The sequence below is a fragment of the Coccinella septempunctata genome, chromosome 7 (genome assembly GCF_907165205.1).
Source record: "Coccinella septempunctata chromosome 7, icCocSept1.1, whole genome shotgun sequence".
In the NCBI taxonomy this organism is placed as follows: Eukaryota; Metazoa; Arthropoda; class Insecta; order Coleoptera; family Coccinellidae; genus Coccinella; species Coccinella septempunctata.
This window is the reverse complement of record NC_058195.1, coordinates 3,413,396-3,437,445: the sequence shown is the minus strand read 5'-3', so window position 1 is coordinate 3,437,445 and position 24,050 is coordinate 3,413,396. Positions and strand designations below refer to the sequence as shown.

General features: G+C 35.0%; 4 protein-coding genes across 5 annotated transcripts; 1 reads left to right on the top strand and 3 right to left on the bottom strand.

Moving 5' to 3' along the window:
* Positions 1–304: 304 nt before the first annotated feature.
* On the bottom strand, positions 305–10,131 carry LOC123317920 (BAG domain-containing protein Samui). 2 transcript variants are annotated; one of them, XM_044904549.1, is made up of 2 exons: positions 9,944–10,131; positions 305–2,343 (listed from the first exon to the last, which is right to left on the bottom strand). In XM_044904549.1, exons 1-2 carry the CDS (start codon positions 9,965–9,967, stop codon positions 697–699), a joined length of 1,671 nt encoding a protein of 556 aa, XP_044760484.1. In that variant the 5' UTR covers positions 9,968–10,131; the 3' UTR covers positions 305–696. The 2 variants fall into 2 exon arrangements, with proteins under 2 accessions (XP_044760484.1, XP_044760483.1); XM_044904548.1 differs by lacking the exon at positions 9,944–10,131 and adding an exon at positions 4,258–4,609.
* Positions 10,132–10,482: 351 nt separating this feature from the next.
* On the top strand, positions 10,483–14,760 carry LOC123317919 (TATA element modulatory factor-like). The gene is made up of 2 exons (XM_044904547.1): positions 10,483–11,161; positions 11,392–14,760. The coding sequence occupies exons 1-2, from the start codon at positions 10,657–10,659 to the stop codon at positions 14,214–14,216; spliced, it is 3,330 nt and encodes a 1,109-aa protein (XP_044760482.1). The 5' UTR covers positions 10,483–10,656; the 3' UTR covers positions 14,217–14,760.
* A 3,120-nt stretch (positions 14,761–17,880) lies between these two features.
* On the bottom strand, positions 17,881–20,572 carry LOC123317921 (protein RFT1 homolog). Its single transcript, XM_044904550.1, has 10 exons — positions 20,342–20,572; positions 20,084–20,286; positions 19,760–19,949; positions 19,416–19,691; positions 19,177–19,352; positions 19,020–19,107; positions 18,641–18,894; positions 18,428–18,556; positions 18,200–18,320; positions 17,881–18,147 (listed from the first exon to the last, which is right to left on the bottom strand). Exons 1-10 carry the CDS (start codon positions 20,399–20,401, stop codon positions 18,013–18,015), a joined length of 1,632 nt encoding a protein of 543 aa, XP_044760485.1. The 5' UTR covers positions 20,402–20,572; the 3' UTR covers positions 17,881–18,012.
* Positions 20,573–20,698: 126 nt separating this feature from the next.
* Positions 20,699–23,775, bottom strand: LOC123316590 (nuclear pore complex protein Nup85). The gene is made up of 10 exons (XM_044902741.1): positions 23,622–23,775; positions 23,113–23,569; positions 22,697–22,950; positions 22,520–22,642; positions 22,220–22,438; positions 22,052–22,164; positions 21,539–21,756; positions 21,202–21,420; positions 21,025–21,124; positions 20,699–20,970 (listed from the first exon to the last, which is right to left on the bottom strand). Exons 1-10 carry the CDS (start codon positions 23,637–23,639, stop codon positions 20,769–20,771), a joined length of 1,923 nt encoding a protein of 640 aa, XP_044758676.1. The 5' UTR covers positions 23,640–23,775; the 3' UTR covers positions 20,699–20,768.
* Between the last annotated feature and the right edge of the window lie 275 nt (positions 23,776–24,050).

The window sequence follows — 24,050 nt, the reverse complement described above, 5'->3', positions numbered from 1 at the left end:
ATTGAACATAGACGGAGACATAGAGGTTTTCTCTAATTCTATGCTCTTTGATGATAGGGTATTTCGGATTAACATCACTTGAGAAGCAAACAGATTACGGAGTACTCTAGGATCATAGACCGCATGATCCGAAATGCCCGTTAGTTCCGCGTTTTGCCGCAAATTACGCTCAAAATGAACGGAAAATGTAGCGCCACCATCGCCATGGGAAGAAGCGAAAGGCACTCGCACAGTAATTTTGTGAAAGAAATTACCTTCATAATTTTCTGTTTCATTTGTTAAAAATTGTGAGTGAAACCAAACATTTTTAGGAAAATTTTTATTTATTAAAGAAACAATAACAAAATATTGAACTGGCACTATACACACAAGCAAGTGACAATACAACATGATAAATGACGGAACTTGATAGAACTTACGAGTTCAAGACCTACTTTTCACTAGTGCTCCTCGTTATATCTGGAATATAACTATATTCGGATAAAATCAACATTTTCATTAGTTGCTGCAATCTGTGTTACATCAGAACTCTGATATAAAACTCAATTAAAATCATGCATAGCACAATTTTTATTATTTACAATAAATAAAAACAAGGACGGTAAATTAAAAATTTCCAATCACAGTCAAAAAGGCTTGACTTAGCGAAAAACTCGAAATATTTACAAATTCAGATTAATATCTTAAGATAAATGGTTATGCTTTCTTATCGGCTACTTTTTTATCCTTATCGTCCTCAAGTTCAGTTCTACTTTCAATTTCTTTACTTGCATCCTGAGTGTTATCGATTTTTTCTTGTTTCAGTTCACTATTTTCTTGTGATGTTTCTTCAGCGTTTCCTTGTTGATTTTCTTTGTTCGGTTCTGTCGTTTCCATCGTCTCTTCGGAAGCTGTACTCCCTTCAGCTTGTTTATCACTGGTATCTTTACTTTCTGTTGTATTCTGTTGGTCACTAGACTCAGATTTCGTTTTTCCAGGGTCTACCTCCATCTGTTCATCAGAAGGGTTGATTTGCTCTGCAGCTTTATCATCTTTATTTTCAGAATCTTCTGTTTTTTCTTCACTTATATCTTGTTTCTCGCTTTTAACCTCAGGTTCTACTTCCATTTCTTTAGAATCTTTGTCCTCACTTTGGTTTCCTTCGGTCTTAACATTAGAATTAGCTTTGCTTTCTAAAATACTGATACATTTCTCGATACATTTGATGGCTTCTTTTCTAGCCGAACGAATGTTCTCCTGTCCCTGAGTATCAATATTATCCAACTTGATGAGATTCCTAGTCAACATCTCGTCCAAGTAGAGATACCTCTTATCCTTAGGTTGTCCATCGAACTTATCCACCTCGGCCATCAATTCCGAGACATCCTTCTGAATAGACTTAATCTGGTCGATCGGATCAGGCTTTGACGAAACGTGTTTTGGCTGAGTCTCCGCCTGTTCTGGGACATTTGTCGGTTGCGGAGCGGCCTCCTGCTTCGGCTGGGGTTGAGGCGATCTACCCCTCTGACCCTGGTTGAATCCCGCCTGCGCCTGAGGCTGTTTGTTCTGCTGGTTCTTCGGGAACCAAGTGTTTTGGAAGTTCGGATCCCTGGTGAAGTACTGGGAGAAATTCGGCGATTTCTGCGTGAAGAATTTATCCGTGTGGGGCGGTTGGGGCTGCTGTGGATTGACGTGGGGTTGACTAGTACTGGGCGCGGATCTTTTGGGGATGATGGGCTCATCCCTGCCCTCCACGTGTATCGGTATGACCCTCTCCTGGGGTTGGGGCGGCGCGGACGGTTGTGGCATGCTCGGGCCCTCTGCTGATGGTTGATTTACCGGTATGTTGATGCTGCTTACGAACCTAGGGCGGTTATTGGGGGGTGGGGCGGACATCGACCTCTGATTTCGATCATCCACCGGTTCCTGCCTCTGTCCCAAGTCTACGGTGTTGCTCTGCTGGATGTTCTTGAGCTTACGCCCTCGTCCTGTGTCCTCTTGTTCTTCGTGCACCTCACCGTCGCCACTATGAGGTTCTGCAACACTGCTACTAGCCTGGTCCTGTTGCTCCCGGGGATCTTGAGGGTAATACTGCGGGTACCTCTGGTAATACGGTTTGTTCTCTTCTTCGGCGGCGGGTTCGTCGAAAGGGAAGCCGAACCTCTCGAAACGGTCCGGAAACGGTCTTTCCGTGAAACGCTGGGCGAACTCCTCCGGTATCTGGGTCCTTGAGCGGGCGCCCGATCTGAAGGGAAAACTTCCTAGGTGATGGGCGAATTCCGGATGTCTGGCAGCGATGTCGTCTAACTGGGATCGGAACGCGGCGTTGCCTTCCTCGCGGTCGTCGTCAAATGGGAATCCGGTCTGGAAAAAAAGAAAGATTCAGGTCAGTGTTTTCGAAGATACAGTGCAACGGATGCAATCATTACAAATAATAATCGAAAAACTATAAGGCTTGTTCGTAGAGTGGTTCACAACGGTTGTGAATCACTCTATGTTCTTGAATAGAGTGGTTCACAACGGGTGTAAATCACTCTATGTTCTTGAATAGAGTGGTTCACAACGGGTGTAAATCACTCTATGTTCTTGAATAGAGTGGTTCACAACGGGTGTAAATCACTCTATGTTCTTGAATAGAGTGGTTCACAACGGGTGTAAATCACTCTATGTTCTTGAATAGAGTGGTTCACAACGGGAGTAAATAACTCTATGTTCCTGAATAGAGTGGTTCACAACGGGTGTAAATCACTCTATGTTATTGAATAGAGTGGTTCACAACGGGTGTAAATCACTCTATGTTCTTGAATGGAGTGGTTCACAACGGGTGTATATCACCCTATGATCTTGAATAGAGAGGTTCACAATGGGTGTGAACCACTCTACGAACAAGCCTTATAGAAAGATGTCCGAATGGAGGATTTCAGATCTCCAGTGAAGTAATCCAGGATCTAGATGAATACTTTCTACTTGGAAAACTAGAATGCCTAAATAAGGTAAGTTCTTCAACTCCCTGCTGAGTTGTGATTATTAAATCAATATATTATCGGTTATAATCTATGTTCAAGATGGCGGTTTCCCGCTCATACCAGAAGTGGACGCCATCTTGGGTCGTTGGATGTCAAAATCTGGATTGTTTCCATTACTAAGTTCAATTCATTCTAAGATATCTTGTACAGGACGCTTGAAATAAAAGAAACTCGCTTTTTTTATATGTGTTTGATACATGCCGCATTTTTTTGTCACAAACGGTCATTGAAAAGCGCAATTTCTTCTTCTTCTTCCTTTAACTATGTCCACGGCTACTTAGGCCATTCAGACGAATTCAAAAACAATTTACGACATAACCTAACCAATGACCAGTCACAAAACAAGTAACAAATTTTTTTTAGATGGCTATTTAATTGAGAATAAAATTTTATAAAGATAAGTCATCTATTTTTCGAAAAATGAACTTTATTTTCACCGATTCTTATGCTTATTCTTTATCCTTATTGCTATCTGTACCAACTGTAGATTTAATTACAAGAAAATACATCTGAACAACAACAAAAAATTTCAAAATAAGTCATTACTTTCTCTGTAAATTAATTCCCTATCGTATGGACAATGAAAATGGGTTTAAAAATGAGGCAACTTCTTTTTATTTCCAAATAAAGAACTACTGGTATTGTGTAATAAGAAATTAATTTTTCAATCTAAAAAGAATCAAAGATGGCGTCCATTTCCGGTAGAAATATACAAACTTGAAAATAATTCATTTAGACCACCAAAGTCAATTTCAAAAATTTCTGAAGCATCTAGTTTTCCAAAAAATAAATCAACATACTAATTATAAAAATTAAAATCTAAATGCACGAAACATTTCTACCATCTACATTCTACATAAAAAAATATGTAGGTAAACAACACTTCGTAATCTTCCGAAACATGCAAACATCTCCTTTTTTGAGCATATTTCAATGTGTTAATTTTATAACGATGACGTCAACCATAAATGTAAAGAGATGTGGATAATTGAAACCGTTGCAAAACCAATCATTTCGCCTACTCGTAGCCGATTTCACAAATAAGACGGAAATTAGACGTGATCTATAGGCGTTCGGCAAGTTTTAATGAATATATATCGTGAATATACATATGAATATGCTTCGAGAACTTTTGCTTCAAGTTCAATAGAAGAAAATGTTTCGATTTAAAATGAAAACAGCAACTGCTGGTGCTTTCTCGATTGTTTATTATTAAATATCGAAGTAACAATGAACAAAATTGAAATCTTACATTCTCGCTCTCCATAGGATAATCCCTCTCAACAATCAAGGGTATCTCCCGCACGCAATCAACAATCGGCGATGACATCATCAAAATAACCACCAACTATCGCTATCTAAGATTCACACTTATCACAAATGCGGAAAACAGTTTATCAAATCGATTTATAATACGAAACGCACAAAATACACACTGGCTTTTCACCTCCTGCTCTGGCTGTGTTATTGTTCAAACTGACGCTACGCTGAGAGGCGATCGAGTTATATATTTTCGGGGAAGTATCGCGAACCGGCTGGAAAATTCTAGAGAATTCGAGAGCCGCGAACAAGAGCGCAAAATAATCGGGACATGGGTGGAAGGAAGACAGAGAACGTGGACGCGTCGACATGTTCTCGTAGTTTGCTAGATTTGTCGGGAAACATTGCCTATAAAAGTGCATACAGTCGATGATGAAACCGAAATTGGGGGCGGTGTATTGACTAATTAAAACAAAAAACTTGAAAGTCATAGGATTAGATAGATTTCCACGAAAAACTACGTGGTACTGACATTGGTGAAGGCTATTTAGATTAGGACCGTAGATCTAGAGGTGTTCGATGAATAGGTGGACGCTCGCCAAAATAGAATTGATGTGCACTTCGATAAAACTGCGTGCTAAATGACATCGCATTCTTTGCCCGAATAATAAATGAATCATTTCAGCTTTCTGAAACATCCAACATGATTTCCATTCCGAAGAGGTTCATAAATCAATGATAAAACTTTTTCAAACTCTCTGTTACAAACATTTAAAACTTTCTTTTAATATTTTTCTGTTCACCCCTTAGACACTCTTGGTCGAATGATACAAGCAAGAGAATTTCTTCAGAGTTTTTATTTCTCACAAGTTGTAAAGCTGGTTATAAAAGAAATAAAAACAGCACTGCTTCTTGTGAACAAAAGTGATTTGGAGATGACAGATCTATTTATTCTCTCTAATCCTCGCTTTAATCTATATGTATACAAACATTCAAAACTTTTTCTCTTTTAATATTTTTCTGTTCGCCCCTCAGACACTCTTGGTCGAATGATACAAGCAAGAGAATTTCTTAAGAGTTTTTATTTTTCACAAGTTGTAAAGCTGTTTATAAATGAAATAAAAACAGCACTGCTTCTTGTGAACAAAGGTAATTTGGAGATGACAGATCTATTTATTCTCTCTAATCCTCGCTTTAATCTATATGTATACAAACATTCAAAACTTTCTATCTTTTAATATTTTTCTGTTCACCCCTTAGACACTCTTGGTCGAATGATACAAGCAAGAGAATTTCTTCAGAGTTTTTATTTTTCACAAGTTGTAAAGCTGTTTATAAATGAAATAAAAACAGCACTGCTTCTTGTGAACAAAAGTAATTAAGAGATGAATGATTTATTTATTCTCTCTAATCCTCACTTTAATCTATATGTATATACATACAAACATTTTTAACTTTTAATTTTTTAATATTTTTTTGTTCACCCTTCAGACACTCTTGATTGAATGATACAAGCAAGAGATTTTCTTCAGAGTTTTTATTTTTCACAAGTTGTAAAGCTGCTTATAAATGAAATAAAAACAGCACTGCTTCTTGTGAATAAAAGTAATTGAGAGATGAATGATATTTATTTATTCTCTCTAATTCTCGCTTTAATCTATATGTATATACATACAAACATTTTTAACTTTTAATTTTTTAATATTTTTTTGTTCACCCTTCAGACACTCTTGATTGAATGATACAAGCAAGAGATTTTCTTCAGAGTTTTTATTTTTCACAAGTTGTAAAGCTGCTTATAAATGAAATAAAAACAGCACTGCTTCTTGTGAACATAAGTTATTGGAAGAAGATTGATCTATTTATTCTCTCCTATCTATATTTATATACGAACATTTTAAACTTTCTATCTTTCAGTATTTTTCTGTTCACCCCTTAGACACTCTTGATTGAATGATACAAGCAAGAGAATTTCTTCAGAGTTTTTATTTTTCACAAGTTGTAAAGCTGTTTATAAAAGAAATAAAAACAGCACTGCTTCTTGTGAACATAAGTTATTGGAAGAAGATTGATCTATTTATTCTCTCCTATCTATATTTATATACGAACATTTTAAACTTTCTATCTTTCAGTATATTTCTGTTCACCCCTTAGACACTCTTGGTCGAATGATACAAGCAAGAGAATTTCTTCAGAGTTTTTATTTTCCACAAGTTGTAAAGCTGCTTATAAATGAAATAAAAACAGCACTGCTTCTTGTGAACATAAGTTATTGGAAGAAGATTGATCTATTTATTCTCTCCTATCTATATTTATATACGAACATTTTAAACTTTCTATCTTTCAGTATTTTTCTGTTCACCCCTTAGACACTCTTGGCTGAATGATACAAGCAAGAGAATTTCTTCAGAGTTTTTATTTTTCACAAGTTGTAAAGCTGCTTATAAATGAAATAAAAACAGCACTGCTTCTTGTGAACATGAGTTATTGGAAGAAGATTGATCTATTTATTCTCTCCTATCTATATTTATATACGAACATTCAAAACTTTCTATCTTTTAATATTTTTCTGTTCACCCCTCAGACACTCTTGGTCGAATGATACAAGCAAGAGAATTTCTTCAAAGTTTTTATTTTTCACAAGTTGTAAAGCTGTTTATAAAAGAAATAAAAACAGCACTGCTTCTTGTGAACATAAGTTATTGGAAGAAGATTGATCTATTTATTCTCTCCTATCTATATTTATATATGAACATTTTAAACTTTCTATCTTTCAGTATTTTTCTGTTCACCCCTCAGACACTCTTGGTCCAATGAAAGAAGCAAGAGAATTTCTTCAGAGTTTTTATTTTTCACAAGTTGTAAAGCTGTTTATAAAAGGAATAAAAACAGCACTGCTTCTTGTGAAAAAAAGTAATTGGAAGAGAATTGATTCATTAACTTATATACAAACAGATTTTAAACTTTATATCTTTTAAGGAACTACTTCAGTTTTTTCACAAGTAGTAAAGCTTTTCATAACTAGAAAAAACTCAGAACTGCTTGTGAAAACATGAGTAAAATGTTACATTATGGAGTATTCAGAGAGATATTTATAATACCAAATTTCGAACTGTCTACCTTTTTTTTTGAACGAAAACAGCAGGTTAAATAAGGGGACATAATATAAAATTTCTATTCTACCAAACGTCTCAGTACTCAATGGATTCCTGATACATATCATTCCTTATTCTTCAAAAACGAGAATCTTGCCCAATAAATATCAGTCGTAGCCACATTATCATTAAAAACAACCTTCACCGAGGCGCCAGTTTTAACACCGAGTCCAGCAACATTCAAACTTCTTGGGATCGTCAATTGGATCAGCTCTTATGAAATTGACGGCCAAAAACTCGCCCAAATCAGCGCGAATACCCTAATTGCGCGGAAAAAAAAATCGACAATCGAACCTTGAGTTCTAGAAAATTTTTAAATTCGATTTTTGGGCCATGCATATCGAGAATGAATCAAGACGTGGAAGGCAAATGTTTAAATCTCGTTTTCTCCATAATAGGTAAAGTTACTACATTGCTGTGAGTAAACACTGAATAACTTTGGCAAGGTCGACGTAATGTGTTGGCTCATGGTCGAGTTTTCAGATGGACAGTCGGAAATCCAAATTAAAACAAAAAAGGGAACAAATTTAAAAGATCGAGTTGTGTAGGAGTCGATTGAAATGAATTTTTCAAAGTCTATCCAATGTAAACTACCCTATGATAAATATCTATAATTGAAATGTAGTAAATATTGATAAAAAAGAATACTACAAACAAAAAGCACCATGGGGTATGAATTACAAAAAAATCATGCTTGGAAAAATATAAAACTTTACGAAAAAACATGAATACCCTCAACTTTTTATGTTTATTTGCATTGGAGTTGACTTCATTATAGAGGGATTCAAATATTAAGTACACACACAGTTTCCCTACAGACACTATTGTTAAGTCGTTTTGTAGAAATGATGATATTGGTCAACACTAGCTTGGCAATTCAATAACCGGAGATAATTTAATTTTATGTAGGTCACCTCAACTATGAATGGTCTATTCTATTCACCACATAATGGGAACAATTTTGAGATAATTAGTGTATCATCAACTAATAGATCGACTATTTCTGATAGGTCTCTGTGTTTGAATCATTCGGTTGTTGGATGATAGTCAGTCACTCAAGATAAACATTGTCATATAGAAATTCAAGAGTTCAGTGTATTTACACAGAAAGTTCATCAATTCTTTTCAATATTCAAATATTCAGATGCAATATCTTCGAGGTATATTTGAAATTGATCTACCATATCAGCTGCTTTCATAAAAGCCGAAAATTTCAAAGACTAAAATATGTATTAAAGGAACTATAACTTGAATATATCATGCAGAATTACAAAACGTGCATATCTCTAAGAAACCTCAAATAATGCCAAGTCCTTCTCAATTATTACCAAATATCAACCAACCAACTCAATGCTAATCTTTTTTATCAAAACACTGTTGGGAAAACTTATTGGTTGTTTATCATGTGATAATACTGTTGAAGAAAACTGATAAATGAGGTTTCCCTAATGTCTACACGAACAAGTCTTGCTTGTTTACTCACAAATTGGAAGAAACAGTTGGGAGCAGGGTTAGTCAGCAAACCTGTGAAAAAAACAATGCAAATTCACACTATTCCTAGAAAATATATTAGGTTCTTTAAACGCTCTATACAAAATAGCAAAATATGCTCAAAATACTGCAATATATATTTTAATTGTCCAAGCACATTAGTAATTGATAAGGTGATTTTTAGAAAGCTGAAGAGAAAAATCATTATGAGAAATCCACCAATCAATCACATTTGAATGTTCTGTACAGTTTTTGTTTCTCATTGAATTGTTAATTGGTGTAATCGTCTGCTAGAAGCATTCAAATTAACAGTTATTTTAACGGTAAAATCTTCCTTCATAAGAAAGGATTAATTACAAATTGTTAGTGTATTTACAGCCTTACTATACTGTAGTTTATTAATTACAAATATTACATAAGTAAGTTCGCAAGAGGAAGCTGAAGTTGTAAGGTCAGTAATGTTGGCTTGAAATAAAAATCTATTGATCCTTTCCGAATATTCAACCATCAAGAACTTTGGGAAACACATTCCAATAACCTGAAACTTTATGCTTTAGGTATTGATAAAGCACATCATTTATCATTTGCTTCAACTGTAATATTTCTCAGTGAAAAATATAACAGCTAAACGCTAAACCTTGGTTTGGCTAATATCATTCAGTAGTAAGATTCTCAAGATGAGAATAGTTCATATAAAATATTCAATAAGAGTTGTAATCAAAAAATATGCACAATATATTATCAAATACAGATAACAATATTGCAAGAATGACAGGCAAATTTCATTTTGGCCTGTGGCCAAAAATCTATTCAATACTTTAATTTACACCTAGTATGCTTGTTCTGCATACAACAAATAAACTTTCATAAACAGCAATGTGATATTCCTTCGAAAAATTTCATGTATTTTTATATGTAATATGAATCACGTTGTAACTGGGGTTGATTAGGGCATGTACACATAAATAGATAGGTTAACGGAATTAATTGAAATCAAAACCCAACCAATTAAAAAAAATTAAATAAACTTACAAATGGAGATTTGCGAAAGGTCATGATTACAGGATATTCCAAAAGAAAATTAGCACACCACAAAATTCACAAAATGGAAAAATTCTCAGTATTCCTTCCGAAAGAATTGAACTACTTTGGAATCATCTGGAATAAATCTATTTTGATCTTACGTTCTGGAAAATTTCTTTTAATTCTCTGATGAGTAACAGAGATAGAAACACAGATTACAGAAAATGAAGATGATGTAATATATGGATACGTTCATGTACTGCAAATTCTTTTTAATTAAAAAACTAAATATTATTCTTGACTCTGAAAAAAAGAAGACATTAGTTCTAAGTAGATTAAAAAAAGATCCTAGTAAAGAAAAATATCTAATAGTATCATTTAAATTTTATATTTTGCAATTTATCTCAAAAATATAATATAAAACCTTTTTGCATTTTTGTATGTGAATTATAGAAATAAAACCGATATTTTGGAAATAAATTTTTTATAAAAACAGTTTTTGCCGTTTTCGGAACCCAGAACGAAACGTCATTCTCCTTGACAGTTCAAGAAATGATGAGACTTTAAACGTCAACAAAACAAAATAGATAAGAATAAAAATTGAAATAATTGTAAATATTAGAAGATATGTCATCATGTGGATATTTAAGAATTGAAGAGCTTTAAATGACTATCATGCTGTACGTGAAAAACTATCAGCCTTTAATATTGTGAACACAACAATGAGTTGGTTCGATGCAGCAGGTCTGGCTAACATTGCAAAATCAGCTCTTAAAGAAGCACAACGCACAATCGATAAAGCGTTAGATATTAAGGACGAAGCTGTGAACGAAAATAATTTACCAGTCGATATCAATAATGATGATATCTTTGGAACGTGGGTAGTGTCACAACCGAGTAAAAATGAAATTAAGGACAAAGAAAATAACACACAAAATAGCGTATGGGGCTCATTCACTGGATCATTCTTCGACCATTCCAAAGAATATAAGAAGAGTGTTTCACTGGAAGGTTTGGATGACTCTGCCGATATAAATTCGCAGCATTTCAGTCAAAGCAAACTCGTGGTGGATAGTATTGGTGAATTTGACCATAATGCAGTATCGAAACAAGTGATACAGGAAGAAAGCAATCAAAATGAGAAGCTAGTTGATGTTGAGAAAAATGGGAACATAATTGCTACCAATTCTACCGGGAAATCATCAGATGGAGTTCTAGAAGTCAAAGGTAAATCAATTATTTCAACATAGATCATCGTAAGTTACTGTTCATATCTGGGATACCTAAATTCGGAATATATCAAATGTGTCAGTTCAACTGAACATTCATAAATATGTCCTATAGTATTAACATAATAGATAGGTAACATTTGGTTGTAAATTCCTTTCTTTAACTGTTAGAAATTTGAAAGGGTTGGAGGTCATTTAAATACTCAATGAATTTTATTCATATTGCAGAATCATCAGGTAATGAACAGAAACTTTATATGGAAGATTCTTGTCAAAAGATTGAGGGAGCAAGTAATAATGAAAGTTGTACTAGTACAGGTGACAAATCACGGTCCCACCTGAATAACGAAAATCAGGAAGTTGTTACAGAAACCGAAATAACAAATAACAAAACCGAAAACGAAGTCAACCTTATTCCCAATGTCATTGAGAAAGCTCCCTTACCTGACGCTATAACAGTTCCTCCAAGTAGAAAAAACACGCAGCTTATGCCGATCAACGTTATTGAACCAACACTAGTCAGCACCCAGCCTCAAATATCTCAGCAAGAGCTTCCCGAACTTCTGAGAAATACAAATATAATAGATATACCCGTGGAGGACGACTCTTTGATGAGTTGTTCGGAGAGTACTTTAGAACTGTCTACTGATGAGGGCTCGCAATCTGACGTAACCATCAAAGCTACCGAGAACAATGAAGACTCTGGCAGTGATAACGAAAAAAGCATGTCTCTGATCCAGTCGCAAATTTCAGACACAACATCTGATAAAAACTCCTCGTCGGCATGTGTGCAAAGCGACTCAAATTCCGTCATTTACGACGGTATTTCTTCGGAAAACCTCTCCATTATTCACCTTGAAATGCCCCCAAGAGATTACTCGCCTCTTAGTTCTGAAAAATCGGATTTGGTCAAAATAGGTTCAGATCATACGTCAGGTCACACCTCCGGAGATGAATTAGAAACAACAACGTCATCAGATATCGAAATAATTTCCAGTCCAAATGGCGACTCAAGTAGTACACAGAGTCATCGAAGTCCCCTCAATAACTTAACAGGGAAAGGCGCTTCCAAAGAAGAAACATTACTGGGTGAAAAAACTACGAAGAATACGAAAGTTCATAATAGAGAGCTATCGGAAACTTCCAGCATAAGCGACGATTTACATTCCCAAGACGTAGAGAAACTGTTGAAAAAAATCGCGGAAATAACGGAAATTTTGGAGTCTAGAGAATCGAAAATCGTGGAGATCAATCGTAAGAACATGGAATTACAAGAGTTGAATATGGAATTGAAAACCCATCTGAATTCCGCCTTATCCAAACAATCGGAGTCTCAAGATTTGACGCAGGTAACTGAAGAATACGCCCAGAGGATGTCCGTGTTGGAAAAGAAGTTCCAACAGGCGATACGAGAAAAGGATACACTCAGAAAAGAGCTGGAACAGGCCAAACAAGAATCGTCGATGAGATTAAGCAGAGGAGACTTAGATACGATAGTAAACGAAAAAGATGAAATGATAAAACAACTAAGGGAGGAAGGAGAAAAATTATCCAAACAACAGTTACAACATTCGAACATCATAAAAAAATTGAGAGCGAAAGAAAAGGAAAACGAAACTGCAATCAAACAACTTAAAGAGAGACTGGAAGATTTAACATCCGAAAACGACAGATTGAAAAGAACAGTAAACGCAAAGGAAGAAGTTGAAAGAACACAAATTGAAGCAGTTAATAACTTAACGTCGAAGAATAAGAAATTGGAGAACGATTTAGCGAAAGTGAAGAGCGAGTTGGATGATCAAGTTCAGAAATATGAAACATTAAAAAAGTCTTTAGAGGCTGCTAGGAAGGAATTGAACGATAAAAATAAAATAACAAATCAATTATCGGCCAAGGAACAAATGCTGGAAGCTCTGGAAAACGAGAAAAAGGTGGCCGAATCTCAGAGTCAAGATATTATAAATCAGTTACAGTATTTGAGGATGAAATTGCACGAATGCGAATCCGAATATTTAGAAAAAGAGAAAAAATTCAGAGCCGAAAATAACGAATTGTTAAAGAGACTCGAGAATGCTGAAAGTAGAAACGAAGAGTTATCTCAGTCGGTGTTAGAAGTGAGCAAGCCCTTAGTTAGACAGTTAGAGTCTTTACAAACGAGTCATAACCTTAAAGTATCGCAATTTGAAAAAATCGAAATGGAATTGACCTCGAAAATCAATGAACTTCAACTCCGTCTCACATCAGCATCCAACAACGAGAGAAAATCTGAGGAGGAATGCACCAAATTGAGTTCCACGTTATCCAACCTTAAATTAGAATTAAACAGTGTCAGACACGAGAAAGAACTGTTGGAAATACAATTAGACCAGGTGAAAACAGAGAAAATGATATTAGAACAAGAATTAAAGGGTAAGATCGACCATTTGCAGTCAAGTATGAAAACCAAGAACGAGAAGATAGAACAGTTGGACAAAGAGATAATAGTATTGAAAAATTCCTTTAAAAAATCAGTCGAAGACGGAGATCCCAAAGATTCATCCCAGTTGTTGAATTCGAAGCAAGACATAGATTATAATATGGACGACGCAAATTCTAACCCTAGAAGTAATTCGCCTACACTGAGCGTCGGGAAAGCTTCTGTGGCCGAGTCTATGGTTAGTTCGGTATGGTCACAGATCGAATCTTTCGACATGGGGCACGTTCCGCGTTATACCAACATGTTGGAGATCCAGATGCTCCAAGGCAACCTCCAACAGAGGGAGGGGGAGTTGCAGCAGTTGCAGTGGGAGTTGAACAGGAGGGAGCAAGAGAGGAACTTGATGAACGCCGAACTGACCACTTTGACAAGCAAGGTGGAAGATTTAACTAAGGAAACGGAAGAATACGAGGCGTTTAAACGTAAATTCGAGGAACTTCAAGAGCAGTATGATCTGCTGTGTCAGATGTACGGTGAAAAAGTAGACGAAGTTGAGGAATTGAAGTTGGATCTCTTGGAAGCTAAGGAAGCTTACAAGAGTCAACTGGATGAGCTGCTTAAGATGAATAGTTCATAGCTTTAAAATTTTTCCCATTGTGATAGCTTGTTAGGATAGTGGTTATGTATGATATGCAAGGTTTTATATTTGGACTGATCGTGGTATATTTATTGTAAGTATTTAATTAGAAGATTTCATATAGTCAATTATTTTATGTTCATTTGGAGTCATGTGAGGGAAAGCTCATAAGAACTAAGACCTGAATCATTGACCGATCTATTGCGCAGATGGCAAACACTGCCAATGATATTGGTCCATCTCTTAGGTCTTAGTAAAGTTGGATGAACCTACCCTCATGCACAATTTATATTGAAAACTTATGTAATTGATGGTCTTAATTTTTAAAAAATGAAGGAAACTTTCAAAAAGATGGAAGCTTAATTTCAGTTCTTTTTTGAGCAATCCAAATCGAAGAATTGAGACCATCAAATATTCAACTTGTCAGCAACCGGTTTAAGCAGTTAAATAAACTCAGATTCATTTGTTCTTTTTGAAAATTGTTATTGGACAACTTCATCAAGTAATTTTTGAAATACACACATTCCCCAGTAAGAAAAGAGAATTTTTAGTCTATAATTCATTTTCACCTTCGATAATCCAAACTGAAAACTCCCTAATCTTGTTAGGTTAGGTTAACTCCCTGATTTCAGTTAGGTTAGGTTAACCTAACTCCTTGATCTTAGTTAGGTTAGTTTAACCTAACTCCTTGATCTTAGTTAGGTTAGTTTAACCTAACTCCTTGATCTTAGTTAGGTTAGTTTAACCGTAACTCCCTGATTTTAGTTAGGTTAAGTTAACCTAACTCCCTGATCTTAGGTTAGGTCTCCCTAATCTCAGTTAGGTTAGTTTAACCTAACTCCCAGATTTTAAACCCAATATTTGCCAATGAGATTGTGCCTTTCTCTAATCTTAAACTCGTGGCTTTTCTTGCCTAAATTCACAGTTCTTCAACCAGCCCTATCGGGCGAAATATTCGTTGAAGAAGTGGCCATTTTTCATCAGAAAAAAATGTCTGAGATGTTCGCATTCATTTTAATTAGTGCACAAAGTTTGTCCGACGCGATGCCGATCAAAACCATTTTCCAAAAGCCTGACCTGTGCACCCAACGACATAACACCGAATTAGGGCCGTTTTAATTGAGGGGGTGTACCTTGGCTGGAAAATAAACATCTGGTGGACAAAACAGCCCGTCTTGTCACAACATCGTTCGACATTATTCCTTAATATCGAAGTTGTTTACCAGAAATCTGATGTCCAGTTGAATGGGCATTATTTATCAACGTCACACATTAGGGACACACGATCTGATGGTTTGACTTGGAAGAGATTCAATTCCATACGTTAGTAGAGTCCGAATTCTCTTTCACGTATTGATAAATTGAACAGTTTTCGCGGAATAACACGTATTACAATATGTACATGTAAAAATGTTCCTGAATTTGGAGAACCGAAACATATCAACAATTTTAATCTTCAGTTGCATCGACGCAATACTACGGGTGTGCCATGAAAATTGTCGCACTATATTCACGGTGAATTCTGACTACTACTCAAATATTCCGCTGATTCAGTACCATACAGGGTGGTCCAAGAAGAATTTCCCACTGGTAAAACCAGAGGTTTATGTAATTGACACTTCCAGCGATGATCTGGAAAATATCCTGAAATCTTTAGAATTTCAAAGCTTCTTCAACCCCGCCGCAACGTTTCTACTGATCGCCGACGTTGCCGACTGTCAAATTATGGGTATTTTTCGAAAATATTCCATTTTTATCGTGTTGATTATCGAGAATTATACTAAAACCGTATATGGTTGCGACGATAGCCAATTTGATGAAATGTTCGATTCAACTGAACCTACAGAGATTGGTCAATGTACTGAGGAAGATATGACGTTGATCCAAAACTATACCAGGGGAAAAATCAGGGACGAATGGAGAAATTTCACCCTAAAGGTTGGCGTAGGAAACAGTCCGCCCACTGTCATCCAACAACATCCTGGAGATCCTTACACAGGACTGGATATAGAAATTGTCGAATTCATAGCTGCAAGAATGAAATTCGACGTGATATACGAACCAAGTCAGAATTTTGTGGGAACCAAGAACAATTTCATCTACAACGGCGCGTTAGGGATGTTGGCGAATAAAACTTTCGATATGGTCACTGGTGGTTTGTTTGCCACCAAAGATTCTTGCCTGGACTTCACCGTGTCCTACCCCATTCACAGAACTACATACTCTTGGTTTGTTCCCGGTCCAACATCGATACCCTTTTGGAAAAGGATCCTGCTGATCTACCAACCCTCAGTTTCCATCGCGATCTTCCTGTTTTACCTTCTGATGACCTTCCTTCAACTCGTATTCGTCCATTTAAAACTGAAAGGGAGTTTGAGTATATTTTACAACGAATTCTTCAAGCTGTGGTCTTCGGCTTCAAGTGCCCCAATAAGTATACCACAAACTGAAGTATGTTCCAAAAAAATGTTTTATATCTGTTGGTTCTTTTTTTGGTTGATTTTAAACGCTTCCTTCGCGTCGAAACTGCTTGGGAGTCTCATACAGAAAAAATATGATTTTCCCATCAATTCTTTGAACGATTTGAAAGCAGCCAACTTGGAAATATGCATCCTCAGGGGTCTGGAGTTTGGTTTGAACGATTATAAGGGTAAAGTTAGTATGTGTACGGAGTGCGAGAAGTGTTTGAACCGGACGGCTTTTCAAAAGGACCTAGTAACGGTGAGGAACACCGATCTGGTGGATTTTTACCAGTCTAGGTATTACTTAGACCCAAACGGAGATCCTTTGATACATGCCTTGAAGGAAAAGTATTTCGCCGTATATAACGTGATGATATTCAGAAAAAACCATCCGTTATTCCAGAGATTCAATGAGATACTCCGCAGAATGATTACGTTTGGCATAAACGCTCATTTGAGAAAAAAATACAGTGCTTCCCTAGGAAAGAGTCCCTTGGTTAATCATTGGATGTCGCTTAAATTGGATCCCTTGAAATTCATCTTTCATTTTTGGTTTTACGGTTTGTCTGCTAGCGTCTTTGTATTTTTAACGGAGTTTATTATGGCCAAGTGGGGTATCTTCATGGATAGTAGCTGATTTAAGATTTGTGGATAAATGTCTGGTGTATTATTGGTATATTGCCTTCTTTTTTCGACAGAAGGTAAAAGTCATCAAAATAAGTCATTAAAAAAAAATTGTCTTTATAAATATTCAAGATGGCTGAGCTACAACCCCTAGAATTTCGACAAAATTTCAAGTACGGGACTGTGGCAGGTGACTCCTTCGCATTTATTTACAGAAGGAAATATGAAGTGTCAATAAGGAATAAGTAAATTTTTATAACAAATAAACGAAATAAAAAGAAATATAAACCAAATTTTATTTACCTTATTTCCTCCTTTACCATCATTGTTTTGCCTAAGCTAAACGAATTCTGACTTTTTCCCTGGACTAGTACATTCATTTTTGCCTTCACTTCTGTCTTCATAATTTTCTTTATAGATCATAACTTGTTTAAATCAATATTTTCGATTTATTCTTTCTGATTTTATGGTTCCTTGTGATGTCAAGATATGCAGTAACTATTATTGGATTATTTTTTTTCTTCTTCCACATTGTCTCTTGGATAAATGTGAAATAGGCATAAATTCAAAACCAAGGCTTCTTTTCGAGTAATCTTTTTTATTTTTGGTTCATTATCACTTGATTGAACTTTCTATACATAACTTTATTTACAATTGTTCAATAAATAGATTCTCTATGTAATAAATTAACGAAGCTTATTGTTGTTGAATTATTTTTTCCGCAATTTACCATATCCCACTTTCAATAATTCTTTATTATCAAGAGCCCAAACGGCCAGAGTGAGGAGAAAGAACACAGCTCCCACCGCTATATGCATGAAGATAGAGCTTGGAAGAAAATAATCCTATAAATTCAGATATGATAGAGTCTTTGCATCAAGAATAAAATCAACTTACCTCGGATAATTTAGTGAAATAACTCGATATGAGCAATATACCTATGAATTTCAGACTAGGTTTCAGTCCCTGTAGAGGGCTATACGAAGAGTTTTTGTACATATTCGATATATAGTGAAGACTGCAAAATGAACAAATTTAATAACATGAACAAGAAGTTCAAACTGTAGAGATAAATAATTAAGATTATAATACTCAAAATAAATAACAATATTTGCTTATATTCACCTGTGGAATATCCTGGCCAGCATATTTATACAGTTGGCAATGATAAAACCCACTGGTCCTAGTAAAATAGTCAGCACATATGACACAATCAAGAAGATCATAGAAAACAACACCATCATATAGTTATACCTGGAAAATCAACCTTTTAACCGCTTTCACTTCAAGTCAAGCTGTATTCAGAGTACTGAGGACTACTCATGGGTAAAAACTTACCTATCTAACTGTTTGTTTGACATAGTTGCAAAAACAAATCCTTCAGTGACTCCGTTTATAGCTAAAAGAATGATGGCAAAACAATGAAACTTCAATAAAGTGACAGGTAGAACGTTGTTCACCAAATTTCTTCCCCCATAAAGATAAAGGAGAGTGTAACTGTAACTCTGGCCGAATACAAATATAACCAATCCAAAACTCACTATCACATTGCAAAGTTGCTTCAGCACTGATGCCGATTCTGAAATGGATTTCTGAAAAGAACGAACAATAGTCAAATGCCGACTATTATCAAAACTAATAACGTTAATTTTATGTCGGGGCTCTATACCTAAGGTTGATTTTTGGAAACAATATACAGGACGTTTTAAAAGCTCACCTGATTCTGATTCTTCACCGACACGTCCCTTTGAACCATTTGCGTGAAATAGAAATATGCACTTTCCTCTACTGGTCGAAAAATGAATCTACAAAATTGAATCTAGGCACATGTTGTGTATTTATAACCTCGCAAAAGACACTAATGTTCTACGTACCTAGCTGCCAAACTACCCAAATTGTTGACAATATCATACATAGCTTGTTGGGTGAAAGTCATCACAGGAGAAATAGTCATAACATATTTTTCTCCCTCAGTAAGAATCTGCTTGACAATTGATTGTTTTGCAAAACTCATGGTTAAAACGCAAAGATCCTTATTTAGTAAATTATTCTGAAAACACGGCATTCAAAGAATTATTTGCATCTTTTTTGTAATTTAATTATGTTTACTTACATCATTTTTCATCACTCCTGGAAAGAAATCAAGAACACTTTCAAATGGGAAATCTTTCATGTCATTGAATAACTTCGAATTTGTCTGCTCCTTTTTATTGTTCATCTTCAATTCAGGAATATACCACGCAAAAAACACGAAATACGATAGGCACAAGACCAATGCAGACACGATTTGAGCTATTGAAAATGCACCAATGGCAGTGTTTGGATCGTGGATAACAAGACAAACAAATATTGTCGTCCTGGTCAAAACATACAGGGTTTCCAAAACTATCTGGAAAAAATTAGTTCACAGCTAGCTTTCTTATTTTCAAAGTTCTTGGATCAAGATTACTTTCTTACCTTTAATTTAACAAAACAAAAACTTTGTACAACTAAAACAACACTTTGAGTGCACTGTTCTATTATGCAGGATAAAGCTATGGAAAAACAGCCCCATTTATACTGAGTATGAAAAACATCATCCACAGGACTCAAAAGATTCAACCATACATAAGCTAAACACATACTCAGCAATGTTGAAATGGGGACTCTGGAATAATTGAAATTATAGAATAATATTACACACAAAAAACCTCAAAATATGTTGTAATCTTGAGGTTATCAATTCATATTCACAGTGATTTATTCGTTGTTTTACCAAATATTTATTAAACTTGTACTTACGATATCCATATAAGATTTATAACTTGAGGCCAGTTATGAGATTTGGTGTTTGTCAGGCAAGCTTTCAGTAAAGGTTCTTTCGAAAGAAAAAGTATCGTAGACTCCAAAAGTAGAAGCCTAACATTCATAATACCAAGAACGTCATGGCCCAAAGTTCTCACAATAAAAGCATTGAGAATGAATGTTATACATCTGAATAAAACCTAGAATGCACATCGATACAATTCAGTCATATAAGAACTGTAATAAGAAACGAACTTGAAAAATTATACTGAAAGATGCATATTGCAGACTGCTTTCTAAAATATTCCGGCCCATTTTTTGATTCTAGCTCTTATTAGGTTCGATTTATATTCGATATAGCGAGAAGCTACATTTATAATTGATATTATCAAATAGATAAGATCCGGATATATGAAAATTCCAATTCCATCACTTTTCACTGCACTGTTTTGGATTCATTTCAAATTTATAACCTTAAATTGAAGCAAAATCTGTCAAAATTTAAAATTGACAAATTTCAAACATACGTCAACCATAGACAAACGTCAACGTGAACAGAATTTTGAAAATTGAAAATTTGGTCAGGAGAAAAAATCCAGATTAAAAACAAAATTTGATATCTGATTTCGTTTATTGGTCTTAAAAAATGTAAAAAAGTATAGACACATTATTCTTGAATGGCTCATCCTTGAGCTTCAAACAAAATTGCTCTGGATAAATTCCTCGCTGTTGCTAACCTCAAGACATTCAATTTAGTTTTCAATTTCTCGTCCATTATATTTCCTTCCAGAAAATTTATTATCATATATGTATCGTTACTGGAAAAAATGATTTCTTCGCTCTCTAATAACGGTATCGCCTCCAAAAGTAAAATGTACCAGAAACTGCAAAAAAAACATGAAGTTGCGTTAAAATGACTGCAAAATTAATAAACTTACTATTTAGGTATGATTTTTGATTCTAATAATTTGATGAGCAAGTTTCCAGCCTCTTTGAATTGCCTCTCTTGGTATAATTTGTGGAATTCATAATATTTCCCTGCAATAAATTCCTAATGAAAATATGGGTTCGTAATGAATATACAATTAGAGATGAAAATGAAAAAATTCACTTACCTAAAAATATAAGCCTATCACTGGCCAACATGCTTGGCCCCAAATTGAAGAGAAGATCTGTATTTTTCAATTTTCCATTTTCTGCATATTCCCTGAGGAATTTATCGGCCAGCAGGGAAACAAAGGTACTATCTTGTGATTTTAAAGCCCAGGTTAGGGCGGTACCTAACCGACCCATCTTAACATTTTTCATTCCTTGTATTTTGCACAGAAGATGAACTGTAATTAAATCGCGATCACCAGATGAGATATCGGCCCTTCCATTATTCATATTTTACAATTTATGACACTTAACACAACTGCGAAAACTGATCTGCTCTACTAAGAAAGTATTTACCTATATGGGATAGACCTCGTTTCTGAGCTTCTCTAATTATTTTATGGCATTTTAACTCAGTTTCGAGAGGCAGTCTAGGCAGTAAAAGTTGTATCGCATGTAAACCTGTTTCAGAACAATGATCCAAGTAACTAAGTCCTACTTGCCACAGTGATTTATGACTCATCAACATAGTACCGTAGTTGAGAATGAACGACTCTTGAACCGCTTTACCAGAGCTAAAACGAAAGATGAATACAAAAATCTGAAAAAAATTAATTGAACTTACTAATAAATGAGAATTACCGAATATTTTGAAAGAAAAATCAATACAAAATATGGTAATTTATCATTTTCTATATGTGAATACTTGAGAGTAGTTCAAATGTATCGATCAGAAAACGATTGAAAAGTTTCATTATTACATTTTTTGTAGCATGTAAATATGTCATTACCACTACCAATGTTACATAAACTTTATTTACTGAACAATGAGAAGAAAAATGAGCTAACTAACCAAAAAATTCAACTCACAATTTATCAACTTCTTTCTCAATCTTCGATAACTGTCCCGAATGGTAGAGAATATTGATTAAATGAGTGGCAAACCAGCCGTTTTCGCACATATCCTGAATTTCTTTTATCACCTGTAAAAAAAAAACATTTTTAAGGAATACCAATAAAAATTCTATCAAGTCTCACCTCTAACTGATCGTACCGCATTGCAGCTAAAAGGACTTTATCTATATGCCTCAATTTGTTTTCTTTACCCATCTCATTGATACAAAGTTTTGCATAATTTCCTAATTCGTATGATTTGACAGTTGGGTCCGAGTAAAATAACCAAGCTGGTAACAGTTCATACCAAGTGTCGTAATAGTTCTTGATTTCTGACCATGCTAAATCATTTTTCACTATGATCTAAAAAGAATAATAAATAAAACTCAAATAAATAGAGTTTGATATGATATTGCGTGTAAGTTGAATAAATATTCTGATTACCCCCATGATGAGCTCCAAATTTTTATTATTAGAGAATACTTTGGCCTCAATTTTTGATTGAACGTCTACCTTCCAGTGCTGCCTTTGCAAGTGAAATTCTTGGGCAGAAAGTCCACTGTAAACCTAAAAAGACCAAACTTTTTCAACATAAATTCTTTGAAGACTGGCCTAACTCACATCATATAATGGCATGGTTTTCAAGCATTGATCTGCGATCATGAAAGATTTTGTATCGGATGCAGAATGCTGTTTAAGAAGTCCTCTTGCTACTTTTATCCTTCCTTGTAATAGGGAACCAATAACGGTAGGCCAATATTCTACTTTCATTTCAAGAGAATTTCCCGCATCACACAACATTTCAGCAGCATTCCTTTCATATTTGGGAAAGTGAAATCTAACCCAATCCAATAAATGGGGCAACACTACATTTCCTGAAAGAAGAACTGAGCTGAAGAATAAATATTCCAGATATGTAAAGCTACGATAAGAACCAATAATTCAATGTTGCTTGATGAAAACTTTAACAATCGAAAGAATTTCGCCAAAAAAAGATATGCAAAATATCAATCATCTAAAAGTTTCAGAGGACCTACCAGGTGTTGCATCAATAAATAATATTTCACATAAATGCCATATGCATTCAACGGAATAAAAAATTGTTATAAGATTTTGGATTTCGTCCCTCTCACAAGAAGTTCCTGCCTTTAGAATATCTTCTTGTAAATTTTCAAGGCATGCTCTAATAATTGACCTGTACTGTCTACTGAAGTTGAGGAGATCTTCGTGTGCATTAAATGCTTTGCTCGATACCACCGATTGAAGGTCTAAGAAGGTGCCATTGGATTCATTAACAAGTTTCCGAAGAACTGGTCGAAACAAAGTAACCTCTTGTCGAAGATGAAATACTGAAACTTCTGAGGTTGGATAATGTTGACTGGGTTTATCTGGTGCCCCAGAATGTTTTCTTTCATATGCGAAAATGCCCAAATCATTGAACGGCTTCCAAGCTAGCGAAATACCGGCTCTTTGGCACAATTTACTGGGGATTATCTGAAATTATTCATATTATAATTTGATACGTAACAGGGGTTACACTTATTACGATTTGTGTCTCATTCATTTCTATTTTTTTCTAGTGAATTCTATATTTTTATGTAAAAAATTCATACAGAAAAATTCAAATCGTTCAAAATTTAGGTTAAAATTAACCACAGATAATGAATAAGGGTTAACCTAGGGTTGTTAAAAAAATATCGATATTTCTGAAAAAAATCGCTATGATATATCGATACTTTTTTCATCTTCGACATCCCTAGGTTAAACCATAGAGAGACAAACCAAAGAGTAAACACTAGAAGCACAGAGTATCTACGATGATTTTGCGGGAGATACGATTGTCGAAATTTGAACTTCGAAAAAATCCAAAAAAAGATGGGGTCAATTGAAAATTCGTAGACTAGATTAGATTAGATTAGATTAGCCTTATTGCTGATATACATATGTATATATGAATCAAAATAACGTTCGTGAT

What these genes read in the sequence shown, in the direction of transcription:
- LOC123317919 (XM_044904547.1), top strand. Translation starts at nt 10,657, where the DNA reads ATGAGTTGGTTCGATGCAGCAGGTCTGGCTAACATTGCAAAATCAGCT. An exon ending in TGGAGTTCTAGAAGTCAAAG is followed by an intron (nt 11,162 to 11,391) that starts GTAAATCAATTA and finishes TTCATATTGCAG; the next exon opens with AATCATCAGGTAATGAACAG.
- LOC123317920 (XM_044904548.1), bottom strand. Translation starts at nt 4,338, where the DNA reads ATGATGTCATCGCCGATTGTTGATTGCGTGCGGGAGATACCCTTGATT. An exon ending in ATCCTATGGAGAGCGAGAAT is followed by an intron (nt 2,344 to 4,257) that starts GTAAGATTTCAA and finishes CTTTTTTTCCAG; the next exon opens with ACCGGATTCCCATTTGACGA.
- LOC123316590 (XM_044902741.1), bottom strand. An exon ending in AAACCATGCCATTATATGAT is followed by an intron (nt 22,643 to 22,696) that starts GTGAGTTAGGCC and finishes TGGTCTTTTTAG; the next exon opens with GTTTACAGTGGACTTTCTGC. An exon ending in TGATAGGCTTATATTTTTAG is followed by an intron (nt 21,125 to 21,201) that starts GTAAGTGAATTT and finishes AATTTATTGCAG; the next exon opens with GGAAATATTATGAATTCCAC.
- LOC123317921 (XM_044904550.1), bottom strand. Translation starts at nt 20,401, where the DNA reads ATGGGCCGGAATATTTTAGAAAGCAGTCTGCAATATGCATCTTTCAGT. An exon ending in CTTTCAGTATAATTTTTCAA is followed by an intron (nt 20,287 to 20,341) that starts GTTCGTTTCTTA and finishes TGTGCATTCTAG; the next exon opens with GTTTTATTCAGATGTATAAC. An exon ending in ATAAATCTTATATGGATATC is followed by an intron (nt 19,950 to 20,083) that starts GTAAGTACAAGT and finishes CAATTATTCCAG; the next exon opens with AGTCCCCATTTCAACATTGC.